A 20,878-nucleotide genomic window follows, 5' to 3' on the forward strand; every position below is an offset into this window, starting at 1 on the left:
CCACCGCCACCATGGGCCACTCCATCCACAACATTAACATCAGAAAACCACTCACCCACACGACACACCATCCCCATTGTGAAGCATGGTGGTGGCAGTATCATGATGTGGGGATCTCTGCTGGCAGATGGCTGTGGAAAGCTTGTACAGGTAGAGGGTAAAGTAAATGCAGCAAGTTGAAGGGAAATCCTGGAGGATAACCTGATGCAGTCTGCAAAAGAGCTGCAACTTGGGAGATGCTTTGTTTTTCACCAAGACAAGCATCTGGAGCGTACAGCCACAGCTACACAGAAATGGTTTTAGGACGAGATGAACGTTACGGAGTGGCCGAGTCAGAGAACAGACGTCAATCCAACTGAGAGTTTGAAGGTGGACTTGAAAAGGGCTGTTTATTCACGTTCCCCTGCAACCTGACAGATTTTACTGTTCAGCCCATTTGACGAAATTGTAGGAAAAAAAGACATGTGTAACTACCTACCTCAGAGACTTCTTTTAAACATATGAAAGCTTTATCCGTAGCTTTTTTTTAATTGGCTGTCATTTTGTGCTCCTGTTGTATTTCTTACATTGGTTTTAATGTCAGAGGTGAACACTCAACTGTACGTGATGCACATCATTCAAAGTTTGGAGAACATTTCTCATGCTTTTATGTTATTTCTCGACCTTGCAAATATTTGTTGTTCAATAAATAATGTGTAGGAGGTATTCCAACTGCTAATAATGCATTTTACTGAACTTTAATACACTTTTTTGGGGGAAATACGCTAAAAACATTAACATTTGTCTTGGAAAGTAGGATCCATAATTAATAATTACTGCAGAAAATGTGCAGTAAGAATTGACCTTGTATGTTTTTTATCAAACAAAAACCAAACATAGACCTGTTCTATGAGGTCTTATTTTCATGAGCCAGATCCTGGTGAAATAAAAGCCAGAACACAGTTTCATTTCAACTAATGTAATGATTGGTTACCGGTACACAATTGAGCTTTATTTTCTGCTAGGAAAAAACAGCTTCAGTGCAGTACCTCTGAATTTAACTAGATTTACAGAATTGGTAAAAATCATCACTTTCAGAAAACTACAATAAGTCAACAGATTTAGAATATAGTTACAAAAATGGTCAATCTTCCCAAAAAGGCACAGAGGATGCGCAGTCACAACTGCATCGCTCTTAGAGAACATTTGCATAACTGAATAAATACATCTGCTGCTAATCAAAATCAAACTGTGCCACACGGACACGTGGTCATCATACAATTACAGCAGAGTGCAACATTGTGAATTAGTGGAAAAACAGCATATAAATATCTCTCCATAAAATATAGACTAAATCGAGGATAAAAGTTATTTAGTACCATTAATCAAAAATATTAATTGGATGATTTCAAGCATATACAGTATTTATAATATTTGCCAAATTATATTCAACTGCCTTAAAACAATCTATGCTATATACGGAGTAAAATGTGCAATTAATAGCATTTGGGAGAGCAGGCTTGCACTCACATTATACACTATCCTAAGTATCACCTGAACTAGTTATTGCCAAAGAATCATGAGTTCAACATATATCACTGGAAACTGGTCAACCTAGCGCTGCAGGATCAATGCTCCTTTATAATAGTAGGACGGACACGAAGTCTGTCCAGTGGTCTTATATTCTGATTTACAAAGGCTTTGCTAATAAATGCTGTCTTGTCATTTTAAGTTATTACACAGTGATAATTTAACTGATCCATTTGCCCAGATGCGTCTCCAACCAGTCCCTAGTTCAGCTGGTGATAGACTTCTCAAGGAGATCTCCCAAGAAAATTCTGTAATTGCGTCAATAATTGCTCAGAGCATCTTTGTGCATCAACCTCACTATTAGCATCCTGACTGTAAATACAGTAACTTCAGTTCTTGCTGCAAAGTAGAACTATGAGTACAGTATGTTACATAGTGTATACAGTTAATGCTTTCAGACTTTCAAGACTGTCAAGACTAGACATCCGACTCCCCTGTCACATCGGTGTGCATTTATTAAACATATCCACGTGATTTATTGCTGATATTTTTCTTGTCCTGCTTGTGAAACTGTGTCACCCTCATTGGATCAGCAACTTCAATGACTGCAATCTGATTCACTCTGTACTAAACTAGGGACTGGTTTGAGTCAAAACATTTATCTGTCCCTTTCGTTTCAAATTGTTACCCATTCATCTGAACAGTTTCTCCTCGTGCCTTACCAGAAGGCCTCTATAAAAGTTTAATTAAACCCCTTCAAAAGAGAAAAGGAATTATCTACCACAGATTGAAGTCCTCACATCTCCACCTCCCCTCAGTATCACATGCATCATGATACTAAAAATATAAGCCCTTATTGCTGCTTCAAAAATAGAGTAAATCTACAAAGTTAGACCCTGAAATCACACCATTTGCTACCTATAGCAAAAACCAAACAAACCATCAAAATATGGGCACTTGCAGCAAACAGCAGTAAGTCTGTGCAAAAAAAGAAAAGAAAAGAAAAGAAAAGAAAGAAAGAAAGAAAACACGCCTCATTACATTCAGCCAGGCCAGATCCTTTTTGTTTAAACCACATAATAAAATACTTGTTAGCAGTGTCATTTTCTGTTCCTCTTTCTGAAATATAAAAAAAGGTAAAATACTACATCCTTAATTCAATTTCCGGGAATCCACAAACAATAGGAGTACTTAGGAATCAGTGTTCACTGAAATGCATCATTGCTGCTGCAATAAAAATAGGTATTTTCTGTTTTTCAATATCATTATTCCATTTCAGTGGAGAAGTCCTTCTGACCAATGATAACATGCATACTTAGAAAAGTTACATTTCTATTATTGCTGTAGAACTTGCACTGAATCACAGGTAAATCTGGGAAAGGGGACTCTCAACCGTATCCCAATCAAATATTAAAATATCAAAAAGCCTGCTTTGTGTGGGACATACCATACAGTAAGAGAGCAGTTAGCTTAGCTTGGGAAAGACCTAGGACTTAAGAAGACAAGAAAATACATCTATTGTAAAAAATTATGATCTTTCACAGTCAGGAGACCTCACAGTAACAGTTCACTGGCCAGTAAGAAGGATGTGCTTGAAAGAATCTGAATTCCTCAACTGTAATGGACAGTAATGATCCCATTCTACTATTTCAATTTAGAAATTACCTCAGATTTGGATGCAGCATCAATGGTGCAAATTCTAGCTTATAAATAATTTAAAGTCCAAAATGGCATTTTTCTATTTCTCAGTTTCCTTGTTGTTATTTAAGAAAGAAGTAATAGAAAATAAGATGATTAGTTATTACAAAAACCTGCACTAGGCTCAGAAAAGCGAGCCTCCAAAGCACACAACCTCACACAGTGTCATTAGCAAGAGTCTCTGTGGAGAGCCAGATCCTCGCCCCATTCAGAAACTTGCTGATGGGAGTCCCATAGACACTGCGACGGCATAGGTTTCCCATTGGGGTGAAAGGAAAGGAGGAGGTAAGGAAGTCTGGAGGGGTAGGGGGGTCGTCTGGGGAACTAGCCTTAAAATACATCCTCCTTTGGTCTGAAGGGGGCCCACTTGGACTTGGGAGTGGCGTGTTGCCCGGACTGGGTCCCTTGTACTGCCTGAGCTTGCTCTGCAGTATCTCAATCTCATCAACCAGTTGGGAGAGCTTGTGGTAGGCGGTGATGGGCCCTCCTCTGGGAATGCAGGCTTCAGGAACCCAGCGTAGGAAGAAGAGCTTCCAGAGAGACAAGTGTGAGGGCATGGACAGGGGAATCAGGAGGCCCTGCTGGTCAGCAGGTCGAGAGAACCAGTCCCTGAAGAAGCGCTCTGACGGACTTTCATCTTTCACTGCTGAGAATTCAGGCTTCAGCTCTGACATAAGAGAGCCCCGACGGGTCAGTGTGTCCTCTCCCTCCTTCAGTCCATTACGCATGAGTGGGGTTGTTCCTCGCAATGTGGAACTGTAGGTTTTCTGCTGGAGGAAGCAGATAGCATTGGATTATTTTAACTAGCAGGCAGCAGGAGCAGGCTGAAAGGCCACAGTGGACTCTTTCCAAGTTCTTGATTCCTATTCTAACAAACAAGGTGGATGACCATAAAGAAAAATGACTAACTACCTCACACCTTACAGCTGATAGCTTTTACACACCAAAAGCAGTAAAAAATTACAACATATACATATAACAATGTGCTGATTCTACTCTTAAATACTTGTAAAACTCAGTGTTTTACATACCTTTGTGCGTTTGAAGGTTTTCACCTCTCCATTCTGAACACAGGCAGCTCCTTTGCCTACATACATGGGGTTGTTAAAGAGGGTTTGATCTTTGATGGAGAACTGCTGTGACCACTCCCAGACAGGAGGGAAATACACAACCTGGTCTTCTCCTTGAGGGATGGCTTTATTTTTGGCAAAGTCCTGTACAGTAAAGACAATGTTATTCTGTACATAAAGGACATGTCTGAATACTGTGAAACCTCCAGACTTAAGACAACATAAAAGCACTAATTGTTAGCTGCCATTATTTGTTTTTTTGTCAAATTTTATGGTTTATAGATTCTTGACACAAATTAAACATTATTTTGTCTTTGCACAATGCACTGCACTCTTTCCAGTCAAATGTTGGGCACACACAGAGGGAAACTATAATTTTTAACATGACGCTACATAAAAAAAGTCACATTTGTCACATTTTATCATTTGAGTATAACTTGATTATTATTGTTGTTGGATCCTTGACACATAATTTTTTTTCTGTCAACCATATGAAGGAATAAACAATCGTATGTCTTTGTCCATTACCATCAAGTGCTGTGTGCGCTGTTTGGGAGAACTGAAGAGGAAAGTACTGAAGAGTGGGATCCACATGCTATCACTCAGCACTGTCAGATAGGCCTCTGTGAACTCGAATGCTGCTGGGTACTGGTTCATCATCTGCCACACGCAGTCCAGGAACAGCATGAACAGTGGGGACTTCATCAAGAGAACAGAAAGAAGCAGTTGGCAATGAGCAGGAGTGTCTCAGGAAAGTCACAAGGTCAGCTCTTTTGACTGGATTAATGTAAATTAGACCTATACCTCCTCTTTGTAGTTTTTCTTTAAGTGGTTGCATCTGTCCAGGAAGCGATGGCCAGCCATCACCCACTCCTTCTGCACCAAACTCTGAAAGCCAATGAGGCTGCGATAGTGAGGGTCCAACATGAGCTGCACCAGTGAGGACACCACACAGTTGAGGTCTCGGTCTTCTTCCTCTGTATAGTGTAGAATGAGAAATACTTAAGTCTCAAAGGTGCATTTTGCAAAAAAAAAAAAAAAAAAAAAAATTTCAAGGATTGTCAGATTGAAAAAACAAACAAACAGTAGTGCTGAATCTCATTTGACCACAGTAATTTGTTATTGTACTTTGGCTGGTATGTAACATGCATTTGATGCTGCACTCTGCAGGAGCATGGTTGATCAATAAAATCAAAAGTTAATTTCACTGCACATCATGCATGAGTGAAGACTACAGACTACTGTGTCGTTGTGACTGATAGGGAGTTTACCTTGGAGAATGACGGAGACATTCTTTCCCTCCATGTAGTACACTATCTCAGCAGAGTGTTTTAGAAAGGCCCTTTGGTCACAAAAAGAACACACATGTTAACCGACTAGCTCGCCGAAACTAACTTTGAAACTTGTACTACTGCATTGGTAAATAAATCACCAGCTTAATAATCACAACTTTATGTGGATATAAACTATATTAAAGGCTTATTGTGCTAGCAGAATCATTTCCGGCCAGGCAGCATCAGATTGTCACAGGACTAAAGGTAACAAGCTGGATTAACCATGATGTGTAAACAAGTAACTCATCCCGTAAGTATATATTTACACTGAAAACACAGAAATATTATCCACATAGAAATATCTTAAAAACAAGTATAAGCTGTCATCTGAGTTATACAACTCAATCCAAAACAATACAAAACGTCACTGCAGGTATGTTATAGTCCAGACGGAACTATGAGGATAACACAGACGTTGTGGCTTACAAGACATTTGAATTTTGGCCTAGACTACCACAGCATTCATAAAGAGCTTTCATGCACTGTCAGTTTGTTTACATACCTGACGTACTCCAGCCATCGGGAGTTGTCAATGGAAGAAAGCCACCTCTCCTCAGACTCCTCAAAAGGATCTGCAGAATCAAAACAGTCAAACAGTTGTACACCTATAAAACTTCACACCCACGTCAAAAAATCCCAAAACTTCGCACAGCAAACAAATGTGAATGAAAAACACTGCACACAGAAGTTGGATGTTGCTGTTAGAAGTGGAGCAATGGAGCTCACCAAGGACACAGATCTGCCTGACTTTAACAAAGGCACTCTGGATGTCCTGGATATTAGGCAGATACTTGTCCAGATCAGATCTGATGACTTCACTGCGCTGTGGGTGGCTTTTTGTGATGGCGGTGAAGATCCTACAACAACACAAAAACAGATGTTGATGATTAGAATCAGTTCACAGCCATTAACAGTTCAACTCCCCAAAATCTGCACCAAAAGTCTACATTTAAAATTATAAGTAAGTGTGACAGATCTCATCACTTTCTCATTCCACTGCTGACAACCATTGAAACTCAAGTTTAAAAGTGATAATAGCAACAACATATTTACATGCTAGCATTACCTCTGATCAATCTTCCTCTGCTGTAATGGATCGACAACGCAGGCCATACGGACAAGAGCGCTCCCATTGGGGTGATTCCAGCACCACAGCTACAAGAAGAAAACATCAGTTTGACGGTATTTGGAACTGGCAGCTAATAATTGGAAATTAATCAATCATCAGTCCTTAAATTTGATAATAATAAGCAACTGAAATGGATAAAGGAAGTACTCCAAAGCTAAGTCTAAGAAAAAGCAAACATTTTAAGGAGATATCAGAGCTTATGTACTCACAGGGATGCGTCTATCAGTGAAGTATAATGAGTACTGCTTTAGATCTTGGTCTGCCAGAGAAACTGGGACCACAATGTACTCTGGGAGACTGAAAAGGAGTTCAGAAAAAGACTGGTGTTACACATTAATCAAACACAATGCATCATTACGTGTGAGAAAATGTATTTTCAAGTTTCCACAACATACAATTTTGTAGACAGAAAACTACTCCAAAAGGAAAAAAGGACACATTTGGACATATATTATTTGACATACCAAAACTATCTTTCTCATTTGAACAAGCTAAGTGTGCTGCTTCATGCCAACATTCCACACTATTGAATAGTACAGAAACTCTCGGTCAGCTCTAAATAACGCGTTAGTGCTGGAATGGCCTTGCTGCATCTTATCCAAAATGTTTTTAAGTAATTATCTAAGCTCAGAACTTTTAGCGGTGGTGTTTTTGTGTGGGTTAAGGAAAAAATGAATCAGAGTGTACTGTAAGTATTGTTTCAGGCCCGTGTGGTGTGTACGGTTTGGTACAAGCTACTATTACGCAATTATGACTCTTCTGCAAATTACAATTCTCACTTTGAAACCCACCATGATGTCACCACTGAACTCACATGAATAGCATGTATTGAACCAAACACACCTGCATGTTACACAGAGATGTATTTCTCTTGACCTCATTCATGCCACACAGAAAACTGGCAAAAAGGTGTGCAATAGAAATACAGTGTCCAGCCAAAAAATATTTCAAAGTATACCAACTAAAGCCGACTGCAGAAAGTACAGACATTCTTTGCCTACAACAAACAATATGAAATTGGAACCTTGGTGAGATGGCATAGCTTTCATTGATGGAGCACACCCTCCACTCTGAGGCACTCGTTCTCTTGATCTCCCGATCCCAGTCAGATGGACGGTCAAAAATGGGTGTCTGCATTCCTCCTCTTGGGGTGGAGCCATTGACTCGTTCCCCTGGAAATACAGATACAATTTAATGTCTTGGGTGAAGGACATGGATCGACAAATTTGGACTTCGTAACTCTGGGATTTGGAAAGGAATTTAGGTTTACAGAATAGATAACACTTTTAGATTATATGTTGGCTCTTTTGGAAACAACAAAATGAAGTCACACAATGTGTTCACCTTTAGATTCATGGTATCGCCGTCCTTGATACTCAAAGCCAAACAGCAGTTGAAGATCTGCTGGGTGGGAGTAGTGGGCAATGGCAAGGCAAACCTAGAATGTAAAGAAGACAAATACTTTTAAAAGAGTGAAATCTGTGATTGGTCGATTGGATGAATACATCTTATATGCAGCAATAAATTGTGATATTGTAACAGGCCACCACATATAAATCTGTACATGAAAAACACTGATCTGACACCATACGACTCTTCAAATAGTGTCAAATACCTGAATGAACGAACATATCTGCAACTAAAATTGGAACATACTGCCCTGTATAATAAACAGAAGTACAACTGAATGTTAAATATTATCAAGGCAGATTACATTTCATCAGAGCCATTTCCCCAACCCTGGTTCCCTCTGAGTGCTAAAATGAGCTCAGAGGCATGTTCTTTAATTATAGCATCACATGCACAAGCGAAACCTGTGAAAGCAAATGTGCGACACACAGCCTACTGCTCTGGGTTTACAGGACTGAATCTCTCTGTGGCTCCACTCGACTCACATAAAGCAGTCCATTCAGTAGTAAAGCTGTGAATAACACAAGAGAACACAGAAGAAGTGTGTGTGTGTGTGTGTGTGTGTGTGTGTGTGTGTGTGTGTGTGTGTGTGTAGACGAGGCTGTTCCCAACTCTGTAATTTCCTATGGCAAAATAAGCTATTATAGGCTGGCATAATTCCATATGTCACAGAGAGAAAAAAGAACTGAGCCCTGTTTTAGGTGCACACTGTAATTACATACATGGTGTCCATAAATAAGCTCACAAGGAGCGAGGGAGGGCAGACACATTGTATTTTAGTGCTCTATACATAAGCAACCTCTCATATTCTGCTGTATGTAGTACAGTATATAAAATTTTACCACTCCAATTCTTACATGAATGAAATTAATGTGTAAACAGAAATGTATCCCTGTCCAATACAGTGGCATACTATTGGCCAAATGTGCTGTAGGTTGTGTTGGGGAGCGGGAAGTGCTCTAAAAGCTACACAAAAACTGCTCCCAGATGACATGAAAGGAGATCAGACATGCAACTGTGTGCATTTAAATTCATCTGCATTTCACTAACACAATGTGAAGATACACAGCTCCCTGACACTGTAGAGAGGAGAAAAGTTCCTGAAGAGCTTTGTGCACCTAATTCACAACTAAATATTTATTCCCATGCTTTTTTAACCCCTACATTACACAATGTTGCACAACATCTCTTCTTACATAGCATGACAGAGCTGAATGTTTATTTTATAACTGTTGGCTGTGTTTGAAGGTGAGTCAAACATATCTATGAAACAGTCACGTTTTAAATGCCTGTCAAGTAGAGTCCAAGATGACGACTCTTTTACTTTCATGTCTTTTACTTTGTCACTATGTCTCAGCCTTGAATAAAAACACTATTTTCATCTATTATAAAACCTAATTCATCTGTTTCATATTTAATGAGGTCAACATAGTTCATCATATCAGAGTGAGTTTCTTGAACCCTACTGAACTGAGCTCCAGTATCAAGAATGAAACATCTGTCCACTGAGTCTCTCAGTGCAGGAGTTGAGTCAGAGTCACACTGCCAGTACAATCAAAATCAAATTCTGTTTCCTTTGCCATGAATGAGCATTGTTCTCAATGTCTCAGCGTTGTTTGGCTAATGGTTAAACTGCACATGCTTTTTGAGAAGTTAGTCACTTGTTCATAAATGGAGGGTGACAAACTAGCACATACAAGCTTGTATGATATGAAAATCCTTGTCATGGAGGAAGTGGCCATAGCAACGAAACCGAGTATATATGTAGTGAACTCACAGAGTCAGGAAAGGAAAGTTTGGTCAGCAAACCAACAGTGAAATGGACAGAGGAAATTGAGGAAAGGGAATGGTTAATTTAAACATCTAGGCAGGCTGATACAACTGTCCTTTTTTGGTGTGACTGGGCCATAAAACAAGTAGCTCAATGGGCTCAGGCTCTTCTTTAAACAGCTCAATACAAAGAAGATTAGCTACTTTAGAGACCAGGAGATCATTACGACTCCCTTGATAAAATGACGGAAAAGCACTAGTGGTGAAAATGCTAGCTGGGCTTTAGTTTAGTTTTAGTTACTTCAATTTAGCTAACTTGTTGCTTTCATGACTGCAGCCTTAGGTTGCCAGCTAGCTAGTTATAAAATCACTGTTACCATGTAGGGAGGTCACACTGGCCAGCTAACACACTATGCACATAGGCTAAGACAATTAGTAAGCATTGGCCAGTAGCTAGCAAGCCAGCACTTTTATTTTCCTTGAACTAAAAATATCTTTTAATGGGACTCTGGGCATTGTTAAGCACTATTCAGCAACATTACCAGTGATTCAGCTGGCAGTGTTTGTTGTTTTGTTTATTGATTTATTAAGCTTTGTGTGAACAGTGCTCTTTTGGGAACTGGGAAATAACATGTGGCAGCCAGTTTTTGTGGGAATTTACAGTTTATGCAAGGCTACTTTACTATGAAAGAAACAGGTCATCTGAGTAATCATTTATCACATCAACTCACTTGTTTTAGGCTTTATTACAGTATATAATTTTGTTGTACCACTATTTGAAAGTGTTTATATATTTTCTCTCTTAACCCTTTACGCTTCAGTGCGTAGTAGGTGTACCGCCGGCAGTACACCTACTAATTTGCATAGGAATTTCAAGAATGTCCGACGGCTGCAAACCCGATTATACAAACACTATACGCCGATGGAAAGCTTAGATTCTCATGAATCCGCCGGTATAAACCACTTTCAGATGTGATTACCACAGCGGGTGAGAAAAACACATTTGTCCGACAAAAACGAATATTCATCCATCCGTTCTCTATACACGGCTTCAACGCACACAGCGCGACTCACATTTCCTGGTTCATTATTACACACAGAAAAAAAGATTCCACAAAAAACGGCCATAATCCAACCTTTTACATCCAGACAACACAAGCCAGTAAACTATTTTGTCCAAAACATGTCCTGAAGTCGGTATAAAATCCACGAATCGGTCGTTTTCAAGGAAATGCACCTCGCGATGCGCGTCCAATATTCCCTGTATTTTTCGTCATTTTTTAAATTTAAAAATAGAATATTAGCGATTTTTTGTACAGAAAACAGCTGGAATTGACTGAAGCTTAAAGGGTTAATCTGCCTTGATTATCTCTATCTCATTACATGGCTTTGGTGTTTTCAGGGAGTGGCATGGTTGGCATACATATTCAGCAGAGCGTGAAGATTGGTAGTATGTGATCAGCTGCTCTAGTCCAGCCCTGTCTGTGAGCTATGGCAATGACAAAAAAGCTGAAGCTAGCTGTGCAGCATTTAATGTGAACATTGAACAAGTTCCCTATTTTTCCAAGTGCGTGCTGCAATAATAGTCCGATGTTTGAATTACTGTAATGGAACACTTTTTTTTACCAGAATGTTGTGATGAAATTTGGTGCTGTATGTGTCCATTGGGGGAAGTGAGGTAGTCAATATTCATCTTTTATGCCGACACCAGGGGTGCCACACTGAGAAACCCACAGAGTCTTTAATTGTGGTATGATTGTTTTTGATGATTGTTGTTCTTTTATTAACTCACAATTTCCCTTTTTCTCTACAGGTAAAGCTCCTGAGAGTGTGCGACCGACTTTAGCAAGGCTTCCACATTAAGCAAATATTTTAAAGCTTCCCAAAGAGCCAGTCGGTTACCGAAACAAAAATCAAAGCAAACTGGCCATCATGTATGTTTCACTCACCTTTCTTGCACTCTCAGGCCCAGCCTCATCGAAGCAGAACCTTATGATACGCAAGTCTTTGCAGTACAGGATGAGCTCCGTGGGGTTGAACTTCAGCTTCTGGTTTGAGCCCAGTACTTTCTTCTTCCCCTTTGTATCATTAACTGAACACAAAATATGCACAGAAAATTTTAATGAGCACATGGAAATGTTTAGAGGTAGAAGATTAAATTGATAGCATTCCTTTGGAACATAGCAGGTATTAATTTTCAATACAAAACACTCATGACACATCTCTTATCTCTTTAGCTATAGCTAAATATTGCTTTTGTGCTCTTTGAAGAAGGGATGAAGAATACATCGGTGGCCAATATATTATCGGCCAACAAGCAGGGAAACTAAATCATTGTCCTGATAATGAAATTTCAGTCAATACTGAAGTCCAATTATGAGCCTCTGAGACTGACTGTGACAGACCGGCCCCTCCTCCTCTTTATCAATAGCACATCTCTGTAGTCAACTAGTCTATTCACAATAGTACCAGAGGGAGTAAATATAAAAACATAATAATATGCAGTATTGAAAATATTACCCAGCCCTAGTTTTGTATTTCATTCTTGATAATTGCGCAAATCCCACACGGATGTTGCCATCTTTAGAAGCTCAGTTCAAAGAGGTCAAACACATGCTGGGTAAAACAAAACCTCATGCTTCCTCACTGTAACACAACAACCTTGCTTTGGGCAGTTGCCCTTGCAGTGTCAGCAATCGACAGCAATGTGATATATAAACACAGCTAATCCGAAGCCAGACAGCACTGCCTCTAAGCACTGCTTTAGCTGTGACATCATTTGTTATCAGATTGCTGACCAGGAAAAACAAAAAACGACACCAGTCACCGAAGCTGTCAAAGACTGATGAAAAGTAGACCGAGCTCATCCAAATTTAATTCTGATAACAGATCACTCTTCGCTCAGATAGCTGGGTTAGAATGCTAGAGATTTACAAAACAGTTGATCAATCAATTATTCAAAGAGATAACTGGCTGACCCGGACATTACATTTCTGCTGAATACAAAGATACACATTTGGGCTCAGGTAACAAGCTTTAAACATGGGAAAGTGAGCAAGTGAAAGAGTGTCACAACAATATGAAAGCTGTAGAATGCTTTCACACACACAGAAAAAAAAGAATCCAAGGTTTTCTAAAATTTCACAAACATTTAGAACTAGATGTACCTGTTACAACTTGTTCCAGACAGGTTAGGGGGATGTCATGCTCTCCAAGCAGCAGGTGTGACAACTGGGATTTCTGTGGTGAGGGCAAAAAAACAAAGACAAAAAATTACATTTGATATTTTGTAGACATTGCATCATATATATATATATATTCTCAAATACTGTATCAAATCCTGTTGCTCAGATTGAGCGACTCAGACTAAGCAGTGATCATGTCTAATTTTGTTATCATGTAAACAATCTGCCGCGTAGGTGGAAATGACGTCTGTTCTCTCACTTCTTGTGCGTTATCTCTGACAATGTATTGCAGGAAAGCGCACAAGTTTTCCTTCCTCCTTGCCAGATGCACCAAACATGCAAACAAGGGTGAGAAGTACAAGCGTTTCATCTATTCAGCACTACACTGGTGGTACGAATAAATATTAAACATTAATATAGAGCTAAAACTGTAGTTGGTAATTTCATGTTTTTTAAGATATGAATAATGAAGTCCAGTTTTTCATATTTGAGGTGTAATAATTACAAAATGTGATAATAATTAAAACATCATTACATTTTTTAATTACCACTAAGAAATCCACACAAATACCTGCTTGGAGGGGGCTTCTTGAGGGATGAAGGACACCTTAAAGTTGGTGCATATCAACTTCCCCCACGGGTCATCCTGGTTGCTTTCAGCGCTGATGCATTTCCTCACAAAGTTCACCTCATTAACTACGATCTCCCCTGATGACAGACAAATGAGGAAAAAGCTTAGTGTAACGCCTACAGTCTGCAGCTATACTTCAAGGAAGGTTAAAGAAGATAAAGATTAGAAAGGTGTAGTAAAGATACACTATAACAAGTTAAGAGTAAAATGTTAAAAAGTGACATTTGCAGTCTTTTTTCAGTTTCCCAGAGATATGTTGAACACCCGCACCAAAACATTACTTATGCTTTTATTATTAAACTAATAAATTTGTTTAAATAATGATGTATAAGTTGTAAGGTTTAAGAACTATTTAAAATATCTCTTGTTTCCAGAAATTGTGATAGTAAAAACTACATTTACATTTGCTTTGCATTAAAATGCGATTTAGTTTGTTTGAAAAACTTTACGCAAACAGAATACCTCTTTCAAAATTACCCCATTATGACACTGACTTGCAGTGTTTTGCTTTTCTTTCCCCTTTTTCCTCTTGGCTGTTACTTTGTACATTTACATGCTTAAGTAACAGCAGCAGGTAGAAGGCAAAGCTAAAGATCTTACAACAATGCTGATGGAGAATAGAACAGTCTGCCAAGAACATTTACATATGTTCTGTTTGTGTTGATGAGTTCCATCACATTTTCCACAGAGTATTGTGTAGACAAGAATGCATCAGTGTAAAAGGTGTTTTCATTAGAATGACGACAAGTATCCAGGGTGAAATCAAACCAAGTCTTTACATGTCTTCCACTGACATCAGAACCAGTTACAAGAATAAAAATCAAGTTCAACTTGTTGAACAGAGTTTTAACTCCCCATTTATGCAACTCTATTTAACTTCTTTTATTAACATTTCCATTTCCCCTTTAGTGAACAAGACGGTATATAATAGCAACCACGGTTTTTCCTGGCTCAGAATGAAACTTTGGGGTGAGAGTGACAACACACAACAGCAAGCATGAAGGGTCCTCACACATTAAAAGTAAAAAGTCTATGTTACAGATGTATTTTCCTGTTATTTTGGACCATCTGATAAGGAAAAATGTCCACCATGATGTGCTAAATTAATCTACAAGTGCTATATTCTCATTTCTTAGGTTGAAAAGACTTCATAAGCTTCCTACATAGTATTTATATATTAATCTTATGGTACTGAAGGCTATAATGTGATTCTCCTAAAGCATATCAGGCACTGTGTAATATTTTTTAACATATACAGCCAAACAGGATGCTGATGTCACCTACACATATTGCAAATGTTTGATAAAGGACTGGGACCAAATGTGCTTCAAAATTTAAAAAAAAAAAAAAAAAGCTGAAGCTAAAAGCTAAAAGGCCTCACATATGTCCAAAGTAACATTTGTAAATACAAGTACAATTGTAATCCCCTTCAGTTCTGCCACATGCAATTCACATTATAGTATTTACTTCAGCTTTAGTCTAACAAGGCAGCTTTTTATATACTATCTTTTATGAGTAACATGACCTTTGCCCCTTCACATGATCATAAAACGATTAAGGCGTAGACAAGAATCCGGCTATAAAAAGTTGCCCCACAAATTTATAAAAGATGAGAACTGGGGCAGCAGGGTGGAGTCCTGCAGACAGTCACTTCAAAGCTCTGCCTCAGTGGAGCCAACTGAGACTGTACAGTTAAAAATAAGGAAGCTGATCATGAAACCTGTTAGTCTGGCTCACAAATCAGGATGGGAAAGAAGCAGCAACTCGCCCGTGTGTGGTAATACCCTCACATGCTAACAAACATAGCAGGTCACTTAAAACAGTCATGCAGCCTGTGACCAAAAACACTTTACAGTTTGTTTGCAAGTGAAACTAAAGTGTAAAACTAAAATGTTTCTGTCTCAAGCACACTTTTTACTTTGAGAGGGGGTATCAGTGAAATACTTACTCCAAAAACTTGCAGCTTAACACTGTGCAAAGGGTGTTTTGAGACACAAGTGAACTGATCACACTTAAACCTGAATAAATCATTGAACTGGAGGCTTTTCTGCAGCTTTAGCTTCTGAACTACCCATGTTTAGGACACTTTGGCATCATAATTATACAATATGCATCAACTGGTACAACTTCAGGTAATTCGAATTTCACACCTTGAATCTACTTTAACAAATGCATTTGTTTCCTGTAGAAAAAAAAAAAACCTTTTGTTTCCTATATCTGATAGAAGTGGAAACTGTGGCTGCAGAGAGGAAGCATGCTGCAAAGGGCACTTATCTGATGCCATAAGCGTGATGTTTTTCAGGGCGGGTGATGTTTCTAAATCCTCATGAGATCATGCACTCATGAGAAAATAGCGAAGATAGTTTTAGAAGATAGTTAATTCTTAACTATCTGTAAACTGTCTGTTAATGCTTTCATGGTTTAAAAAGGAAAAAGATCTTTTATACCAATTTAATGAATGCTTTAAAATTTTCCAGCTTAAATAAACTCACTGAATTTAACAGAGAGGAAGCCCTCAAAGAGAAACTCACTAAGCAAAACTCAGAATAGTCTTGCATTTGTAAAAATACAGCGAGATGTAAGGCAATACAGAACGTCCATAGCAGTTCCTAAGCTAACTCGTAACATTTGGAACAGTGCTTTTAATAGCCCAGCTTGTTTCAGATTGGTGCATGTTCTCCTTAGCTAAAATGCGAGTTAGACCAGTTTGATAAAACCCTGCCAGCGATGCAAAACAATGACAGGACCGGTAATTACTCATGTCCTTGAAATGGGCATCGTCCACACTTTCATGAGAAAACACAGAGACTTTGAAACCATGTAGTGTAAGGAAATGCAGCACTGACTCAGCACTGAAAACAGGACAAAAAGGAAGTAACATTCACATTCTCTACTTTACGATACATGAAACACTCTCGCATCACATTGCTGTCTCTCACAAAAGCATGCAAAATATATTTAAAAAAAAAAGATTTTGTCAGCCATACCTCACTGTGTTCAAAAGTCATTCATTCAGAAGAACTACTCAGACCTTCCTGCAGCACATTTAAATAGATGTTACCATCTCATTATCGGCAGATAGAGTAAGGTACTAGCTATAAGTTAACTTGATAATTGGGCCGCATTGTCATCTTTGTTTTGATGGGAATATTCAATAAAATCACTGAAAACAAAACAGAGATGTGGGAGTTGATTAAGAAAGTCAGGAACCAAGCTGAAGACACTGCTTTTTAGTTAATGAGAAGCAGGCCTTTGCCAAAGTACAAGTCTGCTGCATACTCCCTTATGTTTGTTCCTCTGTAGCACAGTGTACGGATAAAATACATGAGGCACTGTGTAAAATTGTATACAATCTTTTATCTGATCAAAATCAAGCAAAATGTCTCAATAATATGTCACAGCGTCAATAACTCCTAGCCTGTCTTTGATCAAGCAGATGGTTGCTGTTTAGCTAAAAACTTTCTTTTGGTGCCTTGTATTCTTATGATAATGCAGAAAACAACCTCACCTGGAAGTAACTTAGGGTCCAACTTTTTAATCGGTGGTTCAATATTTTTCTTCACATCAGTCTAGAAAAAAACAAAACAAATATGCCACATCAGACTGCCGTTCATGAGATGGTTAATGATTAACGGCACAAATGTGTCATTATAAGCTGTAGAGGTAGAAAATTACCAATCAAATGTGCCACTGTTTTGTAAACAAAGCATAAAGTAGACTATAAAGTGTTTCTAGGTGTAAAACCAATAAAAAAAAGAGATTTGTTATAGGGCTTGTAAATTCCCATCGTACCTAAGATTCAATCAGTCACTTTACAAACATGCTGAAAATAATAATGTCATATTGCATTAACTTACAACATTTAGTGTGTAACATCAAGTCTGATACAAGCCAAGTTTTCTATATTTGTTACCAAGCATACACAGCAGTCAAGTAATGCTATTAATACCGTATGCACCAATACTGCTCATACTTGCCTGATACTGTAACAGTCTATTAGCGTTGGGGCAGCTATGTGGGGTCATTAATGGCTTTACTGTGAAGTAAATGAATGACTATGAGGGTAAAGTGCTGACTTTAAGGCTTGTGGGTTCAAGTGTGGGAATCATAGCCATTTGGTACACAAGGTTTGACATATTAAAAGTAGTTTCAAAAGGCCGATGAAATCTAAATGCAAATATGTTTTAGCTAAAGATAAAGGTTAGCACTTTATCAGCCTAGGTATTGTTTTATTTAAAGTAATGTGCTAGAGTACAGACCCAGAATACTAGGAATGCACAGTGAATGACACCACAAAAGTAATTATTAATTATAACCAAATGAAGGAATGCCACTGACTGAGCAGTCTCGGTCACAGTTCACTTCTCTTTTCTTCACATTGGGTGAGTGTATGGTTAATATTCTCTCCTTAATGTGAAATCATTGGAACATTTCCTCTGCATGTAATTACAGTTTGGAGGAAAAAAATGATACAAATCTGTATTTGTTTTTTGCTTATTATTTGGAGTTATCACCAGGACTAGAGCAGGACAATATGATGAATTTAGGCTACATACACCAATTATCAATGGAAAATTTGTTTTCAACGCTTCTCAACACTTGTATTGATCTTTCACTGCCAGAAATTGGAAGCATTTTGTTGCAAATCCGGTGCCTGAAAGCAAACCCCCTTACTCTGTATGGAGAAGTGCATTCACCTGCAGACAAAACAGTGTAAATAGAAGCTGAAACTCATAAAAAAGGATACCACGGTATAGTTGGGTAATTCGTTCTTTTTTTCACGTGATGTCAAAGTCATTACAGATTTTAAGTTTTTTTTTTTGCTCCAAATTGTGCAGGAGTAGAAGGGATATATTTAACTCAGCAGTGAAATTTCACCTGTCATTGATCATGCAGATTGAAAGTAAACGTAATCTGACAAAAACACTTCTTCATTTTATGGCAAAGTTGCACAAACTCTTTCAATTTAAAATACTCTTTGATGAATCCGACCAACATCACTTGGAATAAGAAAATGCCTACAACAGTATGCATGCTTTGGTGAATAGTGACATATTACACTGTATCTTCACTGTCCACCCTGAAAACTACACTCTTGCCATTATCTGTCATATGCAAACACATACAGACCTGAACAGGAGGAAGATAACACTTGAAGGTTGGTTTGATGGGTTTGCCAGAAAACATTGTTTCTGTCCGCCCCTCTCGATGATGATCCTGAACGGGCGCCTGGCAAACGCTTGACTGCTGCCAGTAGGAAAAAAAACACAATCCAAAAGGAAGCCTTCAAGAAAACGTATATCAGAACCTTAGCTGAGTAAATCCAAGGCACCCGTGTGCAAAATATTCATCGAGACAGCCTGGGCGAGCGACGGCACTCCTCCATTTCGACAAGCAGTCAAGTAGCAGATTATGCTAGCTGGTGGAAAAAAGTTGACAGAAGTTACCGTTGAGACGTCGGCGTTAGCTCGATTAGCTAGCTAGCATAAAGTACTACATGAAGTTTCAACATCCCACGCAGAGATAAAACTACGACAAAAAACTACAGGCGCCGGTTGTGCGTCTACATTTTCTTTACACCTGTTACTGTTTAAGTTACCCTCAGTGACTTCCTCAAACTCTTAACTAATTCAGCCAAACGCAGTACCTGACGCCGTAAACGACTTAACGGCCATGTTTATAAAGAGCCGAGGTCCCGCCCTGCTTCCGGGCTCCGCTGTTGAGCTGTATTTCTGCACCGACACTTTCTTTCATCAAACTTTCCGGAGAACTGAGACCGAGGACCGGAGCATTCTAGTCATATTCTAAGCTAACTGGATATCTACTACTACTTAGTGATAGCAAATACTGACAACCGTGTCATTTAAAGATAAAACGACGAATATTTTGTCAACATTCATCAAGTACACCACCCATGGACTACAACTCCCATGAGGCGTTGACAGGACTAAAAGCTTATGACGACCGTGTGTCCTTTTTTTTCTTTTTTCTCTTTTTTAATCACGAGCTTAACTTTATTACGCAAACTATACAAATTCTTGTGGGAAGCTTCATAACTCGTGTATTTTATGTGATTTATTCACTTTATCCGTTGCGTCAGTTTTTTTAAATTAAAGGCAAATTTGTTTTACACAAAACTAAAATTTAAAATAAGATGACCACAGTGCTAAAAGTAGCCAGGATGTTCTTACAATCACATGTCCTACTTTCAGAATAATAATGGTTCTTAAATGGGTTCTCTAAAGGCTCTCTGGTTCTTCAAAGCGCCATCATCAATGGAAGAACCTCTTTATTTAAGGAATGGTTTCTTACATACTTAGACTGGGTGTTAAAATACTAAATTATTATTATTATTATTATTATTATTATTATTATACATAGTGACATATTACTACATAATGACCATCAAAATTTCAAAATTCCAATCTGGCATCTTGTAATAGGTTGCTCAGTCTGACCAACAATCCAGAAACTGACATATTACACATATTATAATAGAGAGAACCAAAAAAAATGCTGCAAAATCTTTTTTGCTTGTTTCTTTGTTTGTTTATTTAAAATTACTTAAGAATCAAGAATAATCAAGAATCTTTATTGCCATTGTGTTTCCACACAGCGAAATTATGATTGGTGACTTCCAGCCATAGATAAGAAATAGAAAAAGACACACTATATACAAATAAAATAAAATAAAATAAAATAAAATACTGAAAAGATATAAATATGTAAACAGAGTTATTGCACATGAGCAGTAGGATGAGCGTAAAGTGCAGTCCAGTGCAAGATTTAGTTCTTTATTGACATAGTGTGTCTGTTGTGTGTTTAGGAGGTTAAATCTTTATTAAGTCCGATTGTCAAAATAGAGCAATGTAGGTCCACAAAGGATTACTTTGAAAATGGTTCCTGAAAGAAGCTATTTTTGCTTAAGCTCCTTTGAGGGCCATATAATATATGGTTCCTTTTTTAAGAAGCCTTTTTTTTTTTTTGAAGAAATGGTTCTTTAAAGAACCCCTTGCTAAAGGTTTGTTGGGACTAAAAAATGTTCTACTATGAGATTGCTGTGAAGAACAATTTTTTGTTTCCTGTTAGCACCTTAATCAGGCCTGCAGGACGATTTTGTAAAGTGTAAAAATTAGACATTA

The 20,878-nt window shown here is 38.3% G+C and overlaps 1 protein-coding gene across 2 annotated transcripts; it reads right to left on the reverse strand.

Moving 5' to 3' along the window:
• Window positions 1–942: 942 nt before the first annotated feature.
• On the reverse strand, window positions 943–19,453 carry mtmr10 (myotubularin related protein 10). Of its 2 annotated transcripts, none has more exons than XM_022200819.2 (16): window positions 18,867–19,453; window positions 17,245–17,305; window positions 13,677–13,813; window positions 13,088–13,160; window positions 11,870–12,012; window positions 8,085–8,178; window positions 7,765–7,912; window positions 6,950–7,037; window positions 6,678–6,766; window positions 6,338–6,468; window positions 6,114–6,183; window positions 5,549–5,619; window positions 5,082–5,254; window positions 4,806–4,976; window positions 4,239–4,421; window positions 943–3,974 (listed from the first exon to the last, which is right to left on the reverse strand). In XM_022200819.2, the coding sequence occupies exons 1-16, from the start codon at window positions 18,921–18,923 to the stop codon at window positions 3,363–3,365; spliced, it is 2,301 nt and encodes a 766-aa protein (XP_022056511.2). In that variant the 5' UTR covers window positions 18,924–19,453; the 3' UTR covers window positions 943–3,362. The 2 variants fall into 2 exon arrangements, with proteins under 2 accessions (XP_022056511.2, XP_022056510.2); XM_022200818.2 differs by having other exon boundaries at window positions 943–3,977; window positions 18,867–19,452.
• Between the last annotated feature and the right edge of the window lie 1,425 nt (window positions 19,454–20,878).

Source organism: Acanthochromis polyacanthus, chromosome 2 (assembly GCF_021347895.1).
Source record: "Acanthochromis polyacanthus isolate Apoly-LR-REF ecotype Palm Island chromosome 2, KAUST_Apoly_ChrSc, whole genome shotgun sequence".
NCBI lineage: Eukaryota > Metazoa > Chordata > Actinopteri > Pomacentridae > Acanthochromis > Acanthochromis polyacanthus.

Coding starts and splice junctions, on each gene's coding strand:
- mtmr10 (XM_022200818.2), bottom strand. CDS start 18,923: ATGTTTTCTGGCAAACCCATCAAACCAACCTTCAAGTGTTATCTTCCT. Junction 17,306..18,866: donor GTTATCTTCCTCCTGTTCAG/GTCTGTATGTGT, acceptor GTTTTTTTCTAG/ACTGATGTGAAGAAAAATAT. Junction 7,913..8,084: donor GCGATACCATGAATCTAAAG/GTGAACACATTG, acceptor CTGTATTTCCAG/GGGAACGAGTCAATGGCTCC.